The 8,708-nt window shown below is 42.6% G+C and overlaps 1 protein-coding gene across 1 annotated transcript in view; it reads right to left on the bottom strand.

Annotated features, from left to right (window-relative positions):
- The window catches only part of FSTL4 (follistatin-like 4), a gene marked incomplete at its 5' end in the record, with an annotated part of 162,744 nt that overhangs the window by 17,688 nt on the left and 136,348 nt on the right, over positions 1 to 8,708 (bottom strand). The window contains 2 exons of the mRNA XM_009706525.1: positions 2,053 to 2,187; positions 3,212 to 3,373. Coding sequence (XP_009704827.1) covers positions 2,053 to 2,187; positions 3,212 to 3,373 — 297 coding nt within the window. The remainder of the gene's footprint in view (positions 1 to 2,052; positions 2,188 to 3,211; positions 3,374 to 8,708) is intronic.

Genomic DNA, 8,708 nt, shown 5'->3' with positions numbered 1-8,708 from the left:
GGTGTCAAAGGCTTTACTGAAGTCTAGAAATCCACAGCCTTTCCCTCATTCACTAAGCGGATCACCTTGTCATAGAAGCAGATCAGGTCAGTCAAGCAGGACCTGCCTTTCATAAACCCGTGCTGACTGGGCCTGATCATCTCATTCTCCTGTATGTGCCGTGTGACGGCACTCAAGATGATCTCCCCCATAACCTTCCCCAGCACCGAGGTCAGGCTGACAGGCCTGGAGTTCCCCAGATTCTCCTTCTGGCCCTTCTTGTAGATGCACGTCACATTTGTCAATCTCCAGTCAACCGCGACCTCCTCGGTCAGCCAGGACTGCTGATAAATGATGGAAAGTGGCTTGGTGAGCACTTCTGCCAGCTCCCTCAGCACCCTTGGGTGGAACCCATCTAGCCCCATAGACCTCTGTGTGTGTCTAAGTGGTGCAGCAGGTCGCTGACCATTTCCCCTTGGATTGCGGAAGCTTCATTCTACTACTAAAGACCGATGCAAAGGCAGCATTAAGTACATCAGCCTTTCCCTCATCCTTTGTCACTATATTTCCTCCCACATCCAATAAAGGATGGAGATTCTCCTCAGCCCTCCTTTTGTTGCTAATGTATTTATAAAAACATTTTTATTGTCTTTTATGGCAGTAGCCAGATTAAGTTCCAGTTGGGCTTTGGTCCTTCTAATTTTCTCCCTGCATAACCCCATGACATCCTTGTAGTCCTCCTGAGTGGCCTGCCCCTTCTTCCAAAGGTCATAAACTCTCCTTTTTTCATGAGTTCCAGCCAAAGCTCTCTGTTCAGCCAGGCCGGTCTTCTTCCTCACCAGCTCATCTTTCAGCACATGCAGACAGCCTGCTCCTGCGCCTTGTAGATCTTCTTAAAGAGCATCCAGCCTTCCTGGACTCCTTTCCCCTTCAGGACTGCCTCCCAAGGCTCTGTCAACCAGGCTCCTCAACAGGCCAAAGTCTGCCCTCCAGAAGGCCAAGGTGGCAGTTCCGCTGACCCCCCTCCTTACTTCTCCAAGGATCAAGAAATCTATCATTGCATGATTTCTGTGTCCAAGAGGGCCTCCAACCACCACATCACCCACAAGTCCTTCTCTGTTCACAAACAGTAGGTCTAGAAGGCACCTTCCCTCATTGGCTTCCCTCACCAGCTGTGTCAGGAAGGTCTCTCCCACACACACCAGGAACCTTCTGGACTGTTTCCTCTCTGCTGTGTTGTATGTCCAGCAGACATCTGGTAAGTTGAAGTCCCCCCTGAGAACAACGGCTAGCGATCCTGAGACTTCTCCCAGCTGCTTATAGACTATTTCGTCTGCCTCTTCATCCTGGTTGGGTGGTCTATAACAGACTCCCACCATGATATCTGCCTTGTTGGCCTTCCCCCTGATTCCTACCCATAAACACTCAACCCTATCATCACCATCATTAATTAAGCTGTAAACAGCCAAAACACTCCCTAACGTTCAGGGCTACCCCACCGCCTCTCCTTCCTTGCCTATCCTTTCTGAAGGGTTTACAGCCATCCATTGTAGCACTCCAATTGTATCAGTCATCCCGTCATGTTTCCCCGATGACAACTATGTTAGTAGTTCAATCTATGCAAATAATTCCATCAGAAGATTTTTCAAGCATCTAAATATTTGAGAACTTCAACTGATACCTGGCTTTAAAGAAGTAGTCTTGTACAGAAATCAATGAAATTTATTTTCTGAAACAGCACATAATTCCACAAAATATTAGGTTTTGGATTCTCTGGTATCTAAAACTATTGCCAATTTGTTACTTTAGTGAAGATGTTACTCGTACCACATCCAGTACAATTCTGGTACATGAAAGGTACCCTTGTCCTGGATGAGGAGATTTTACCTTCGTCACATGATTCCTTCCCAAAACAGTATACAATCCTCTGATCAAAGTGCAGACAAAATTGTTATTACCTTACAAGTAAGAGTCCATCACACCACATGCAAAGGACTGAATTATTAAATTGTATGTCTACCATTACATTTAAATACTCTTTAAAGAAATAAATAAATGGAAAATTAAGCTTACGGGTCTTTCTTGCTGAATCTTCTATGAAAAGTGAAGATATGTCCTCATCCACTCCCACTTCATTTTTAGCAATGCAGGTATAGGCACCAGTGTCTTCATATCGAACGCTACTGATATGAAGTTCACTTCCGTTTGCTGTAAGAAAGACACCCATAAACAGTGTTCCTCACTGCTGCTAATTGCTTCTACTGCCCTTAATTGCCTTCCATTGCCGCAGCCGCCCGGTGACGGCTCGACAGGGTGACTTCCCCACACAATGTTTCCCTGTACATAACTAGAGGTATTTGAGGGATTCTCATGAGAGCTGATGTTTTGCTTCTTTCCATTAGCACATACACACTCTGCGCCAGAAACAAAGAAAGAACAATCCCAAGTGCAAACAACAAATTACATTTCATTTATTTCCTCTTGTTAAAAAAAATGCTTTGGCTTTAGTGGAGAAAAATTAACTTCAATTGTGCAAACTGTTTTTCATCAGATCACCGAAAACTTGGGTTTGGGAGGGGTCTCTCTACAGTTCCTCCTATTGTTTTGCTTTCTGGAGTTGGACTGTTGCCTAAAACCCTTGAAAGATTTTGAGATATCACAGCTAACCATTCAGGGATATCTGTGTTGCCAACACTGGTTGAGGGCTGCAACAGACCACAGCCATATTGGGGCATGTGTGGGGAGGTTTTTAATATTTTTACACAGAAAACTGCAAATAAATATTTTTGCCTTTCATTGTGTGTGCTGCACCCGCATTTGAACAAGGACCAACAGAGTGAAGAGCCTGATTCCCTCTGCAGAGGTGGGTGTGAGAAGATAGGTGAACCACAGCCTGGTTCTCGGCTGACTGGCATTCAATGTACTGCTTTTACCCCAACGAATAATTTAATGCATTTCCCTTCTGATTTGCACATCTGTACACAAGAGGCGAGGCAGTGGAGAACCCGGCACACTCTTTTAACAGAACGCCGTTACCACTTATATCAATCAATACTGTATTTCCTGAGAAATTCACAGGAGAAAATGATAAAAAGAAAGAACAGGGGTTTTGTAACACAATTTCCAACAACTGAGGTTTAGCAAAAGTACAAGACCTTCTAGTTTAAAGTGCAAAATAATCCTCCTTAATCCCCGTCTACAATACTTTAATTAATCAAAATTCTGTTCTTACCTAAGAGCGTTAGTTGTTTGGATAGTTTTGGCATGATATCAATGCCGTTCTTTAGCCAGGTAATTCGGGGATTAGGGATGCCTTCGGCGTGACATTTGAGGCTTGCCGACACGCCAGGCTCCTGCGCCTGCGTTTCAGGGTAGACGCGAATCACTGGTGGCACTGCAGGAAACAAGGAATTGGCGACTTTAAACTCACCTGCCAGCTGCCAGCCTGGTCAGAGGCTCGAGAGCCGCTGCCTTCACATGGTGCTGCAGAAGAGGTCTGATCTGAGAACCGGCGAGATAAGCAACAACGCGGCTTTCAGCGCAAGCTACAGTAATGATTTTTCTACAGCTGAGCTTTGGGGGTAGAAAACAGAAGATAGTAATAGAAAAGAGTAAACTAATAAACCAACACCAGGAAGCAACCTCGATATCTGATTTTGTATTTAGAACGTTCTTTCTTGTTCTTCCTTTCTTTCATTAAGTGATTGATTGAACTTAAGTCAAGTTGGATTAAAACCTGAGGCAGGTACTCACATATCTAAAAAATAAAGTATAAACTCCAAATCTTCACTGAATCTGGTAAGGAAGGAATTGGAGTTCTTGCCATTAGAAGTAAAATATTATTCAACATTTTAATTAAATATCCATCAGGAAATAGCCTGTGCGTTCACTACCTGTTATTCTGAACAAATAAAGCGTTTATAAATCACTTCGCTTTTTTTCTGAGGCTTTCAAAACATAACTTACCTTGTTTCAGGAAGGCCCCTCCAAACTATTTAATATACTCAGTTGGCAGAACTACTAATTATATTGCAGTTTCAGACAAGTTCATTGATTTTCAATCATGTTGCCTTCACTGCTCAAATCAACAAGGCTTAATATCACCCATTAACTATTTCTTAACAATTTACATACTTCAAAGAGAATTTGCAATATTGCAATACCGGTGAAAAATATCACTGGGACCCTCCTTCTTTTCACCTCCAGGGACATAATAAAAGGAAATGTGAGGATGTGCCGTATCATGGCTGATAGTATTTGAAGGATGGTCACAGACAGCTGTGTTTCATCATCATGTGGTTGGTCAACTTTTTTACCAGATAAGGAGATTTTGGGACTCATGATGAAACTGTTGAAAGGTGTACAGTTTTCTAAAAACCACAGTCAGAGTCAAGTGTGGATATGATATGTGGAGGTCCAACTTCTTCCGCAAGGAAAACAAATAACCTCTGCTGGCACTAGTGGAGGATTGAGGAAAATTTGTGGGGTTATTTTTTAAGAAAGTCTGAATGAGTTAATAACAAACTTGGACAGGAAATCACTGGCTTAAGGTACCTAACTCACTGCTGTGTTTTTATATAGTCCATCATTAGGCTTCAGGACTGGTAAAATTAAGTTGTCTTAATAGTTGCTTTAGAATAAAATGAAATCTGTGTTTGCAGCTTGCTATGTGTCTATATATCCATATGGGGATAGTTTAAATAATTACATTCACTCGCATACACTTTCCATCTTTCTATTTTTTACGGGCCTTACCAGAGAGACATATATTTTGCTTCTGTCTTACCTACCAGCTGCCAAGTATTAACCAGAGCTGAGTCGTCAGCTTGGAAGGAAATCAGCCATGACAGAAAGCCCTCAAGTCTACTTGTTTTTTCTAGCTTTAAAAGCGAGAGACTGTTCAAGTGTAATCCGAGAGGAAATGCCTAGGGGCAACTGGAGAGGCAAAAAAATGGGGACTTCTAGCAAAGGGATGGCTTTAAACTCCACCTCTGCACTGGACGTGTGGGCGTACTTCCTCGTCTTCTATTTCCTCTACTTGAGAAGAATAGAGAATGTGTTGTAAGATGCAGGGCAGCGAGTAAAACACCATCTAAGCAAGAGGTTACCAAAATGACAAGGTTTTTTTTTATTAAATTCAATTTTCAAATTCTAAATAAAAGCATTACTAGGCTTTTTATCTTCCTTTCCTCCCATTACTGTCAGGGTTGCAGCTCCTCCTGACTTCAGGAGGTGCCAGACCAAGTGGAAGGCGAGCAAAGGAAGCGATCTGCTGTTGGAAATGGCTGGCAGCTGTCAGAGCCATCCCTGCATTTATTTAAGTGCCCAAGCAATTCAGGGGAATAAGACTGAGAGTCAGGAGCTTCTCATTCCATCTGCACCTCGGAAAATCAATTTAAATTTCTCCAAGTCAGTGTCTCCAGGCGCAACAGGATAAAGATAGTAATTTTTGTCCACTTTGACAGAATTTTATGAAGGTCCTGCACTCAATGCTTGTCTCACCTATGGTTTGCTTGCTGCTAGTAACATTTTTAGAACAAAATGATTTAGGAACTGAGGTCCATTGAAAGCCTATGATGTGATTTATTCAGACTCATAGATAAGAGGTGGTTTGTCTCCTACAAACACACAGGAGAAACCAATACCCAAGGAAGTTAGATGCTCAAATCCTGGTGCAGTCAACTGACAGTTAGTACTTAACATCCCCAGGCACTTTCCTAATTCTCCAGATGGTACAACCTACCTCTTCCAGTCCACAAGCGATGCTGACCCTCTCTGCCTGGGGGTTTGCCTGCCCCAGCCTGTTGCAGACAGACCTGTGTGCCCATGCTTGCAGCTAGCTACACGAAAACCAGCTCTGGAGCAAAGCCTGCGAGGTCCGGTGCCCTGTGCAGAGCTCTGCTCCTGCCAGGATACGGCCACCTGGCTGTGCCTGCCTGGCTCCAGCCGAGATGGAGATCCCCCAGCTGGGCTCAAGCCCTTCTCTAACATATCCCAAATGGTCAAAGGCACCAGAGCAACTTTATTCCAAGCCTAGTGTTTTTTTTCTCACCCACCAGCTCTTAAAGGAGATAGAGCCTGTGCCAGACATCACCTATTTAATGCTCTCAAAACCAGCATGGGTTGTTATTTGCTTCTAACGGGTTGCTTCAGGCTTTCCTCCTCATATGGGCACTCATGTCAGCACTCCCAATGACTGCCACAACAATCATGCTCCCTAGACAGGGGGCACTTCTTCGCAAAGCAGAATTTACTTGCATCTCTCAGTTTTTTGCCTCACATGATGTTAGGCTGCATGTGAGTAATCCACATATTTTACCTGCAGAGCTGAAAACACAATAGATTTATACTGCAGAAGGTAGCTCAGGATCCTAGACACTGAATCAATGTTCTGCATGAAAATTAGTTTAACTTGAAATTATAGCAAGGTGTCTTTTCAAGAGTGATTAATAAGGAAACTGCTTGTTTTCACCTACAAAAATATGGGTTGCAGCTCCAGTCCTGCACTCTTATCATTTTCCTGCTCCTTCCATTTTTAAACTTTTTATTTCTTCTCCCTTGTCTTACCTAATTCATTGCACAGGTAAATTACTGCATGCAACTGCCTTGTGATAACAGCGAACTGCAGAATGCATTTTTATTGTCCTTGCTACAAATTAATACATTCTAAGTAAGCACATTTTACTTCAAACTTGCAAAGATTTCAGCTCCTCACTTTGGAATATATGGATTATCCTTTGCTATTTCCCTTGGTGAATATATATCATTGCTAAACATTACTGTGTCTGCAGCCAAGGGCAATATAAAAATGCTATTATCTTAAGCAAAGTAGGAAAAAAGAGGCATTCAAGCAAGTACAAGATGGGGTAGATTGCCTACTACTGCATACCGAGTAGTACCTTACTTGTGAGCAGACCAATTCATTACAATAAAACAGCTCAGGTGACAAAGCACACGATGAGCACAGATGGCAGGGTCAAGCCCCAAAGACACACATTGCTGCTATAGGACCTATATACTCCAGGGTTTAGTAATAATTACCAGATTAACCATTTCCTTGAGATGTTTTAATATTTCAATTTATGATTTGAAAGGATTTTACAGCATTATATGTTTTCTTTTGAAAAGCCACATTAACAAGACGTTTAAAACCTCTCCTCGTTACTGGAAAATTCGTCCTATCGGACCCTTATAATTGGGCTGAGGATCGAATGGCTTTTTAAAACTGTTTTCAAGGAATACAATATTCTGATTTATACCAATGTTTTTCAGAGTGCAAGGACTACGGAAAATGATGTCCTACACTCAGCAGTCTCTTGATTTGCAAACTATCAATTTTCATAGTTGATTACAATTTTATGAGATTCTTTATCCTCAGCAACTCTTTTTCCTCTTGAAAGTGATAAATTGCTTTTCCTCCCAACAGTTAGTGTATGCTGTACACATTTCCCAAGCAATACCTAGGAAAGAACATAATTTTCCCACTGTTCTTGGCTTCTCCTGATCAAAGATACCAGCATGCAAGATGAATTTTTCATTCTTAAACTTTGTGCTGCCTTTCAGTGCGTTCTTTTCTTCCAAAGACATTGAAGGCCAGTTGTATAAATACATTGACTTAAATTTTACCATTGCTGTGAATCCTAAGATGGATGAGCTCAACCCAAACCTACCACATCAAATGCCACATGCAGGCTGCATTTCACATACGTGCCTTATGCTTCTTGCCCGGAAGATGGAAGCCAGCAGTTTGGGGCATTCATCTGGTGGTCTTCACATCTTCTGCCTAACAGGATTCTCATCTCTGCTTGTCAAAACGAGCACCTGCATCTGCCCGTGCTATTTGTGATATCCTGAACCAGCTCACACAAAGGAAAGCACTGCATGGCATTCAGCAGTCGAGCAAAACAAACCTCTTCCCCTTCAGAAAGGCTGCTTTGGAGAGGATCTTTAGGCAAGTATAGACTGCGCAACGCCTGACGCCGAGTCAGACAAGGTGGAGTTGCTTTCAGCATTGCATTGTAACCTGGTTAAACAGCCCAAGCACGCACACGGCTGCCTTGTGTGGCACAGGTACGGCAGCAAGCATCAGTAAGGACACTGCTTGCCAGCTGTGGACAAGTGCACGCCCGTCTTCCTGCAGGATTTGACTGCAACGAAGTGAATTTACCTTCCTTGGGTGAGAAAAGGAACAACCATGACAATATACTGGGACGAAAGCAAGGCTTACTATGGCTAAACTTTTAATAAATTTGATTAGTTTGTAATACATTCAACTAGAGCTCCAAATCTCAGAAACTTCTGTCAAAACTGGGCTCCAAGCTTTCTATTTAAGCTTATATTTCCTAATTTTCTCTATCACCTATGAGCTGTTACAAGCCAGTGTTATGTTGTAAAAAGAGACAATGGAGAAAGTAAGTTGAAGAGAATATAGTATGTTGGATAAAAGCACATGAAGAGGGTGAATATAACTAGGACCAGATTCTTTTAAGGAGGAAAAGGTAGTAAAAGGAAAATATTTTGTAAGCTGGACTGACAGGCCTCAGTGGGAACAGCAAGCCAGGGCCCAGACGGTACAAAAAGGATCAAAGGACACTGGAAGAGTTACTGCAGCTTTGAAACGCTGAATTAACTGAAATACAGTCTAACAGTTGGGACCTGCCCGTACAGACACAGCGAGCTTGGGAGGATTGGGGATAAACGCTTTACTTCCAGTTGGTCCTTCTTTCTCT

The sequence above is a fragment of the Cariama cristata genome, unplaced genomic scaffold (assembly GCF_000690535.1).
Source record: "Cariama cristata isolate BGI_N322 unplaced genomic scaffold, ASM69053v1 scaffold7288, whole genome shotgun sequence".
Taxonomy (NCBI): domain Eukaryota; kingdom Metazoa; phylum Chordata; class Aves; order Cariamiformes; family Cariamidae; genus Cariama; species Cariama cristata.
The sequence above is the reverse complement of the archived record's forward strand: the minus strand, read 5'-3'. Positions and strand labels throughout refer to the sequence as shown.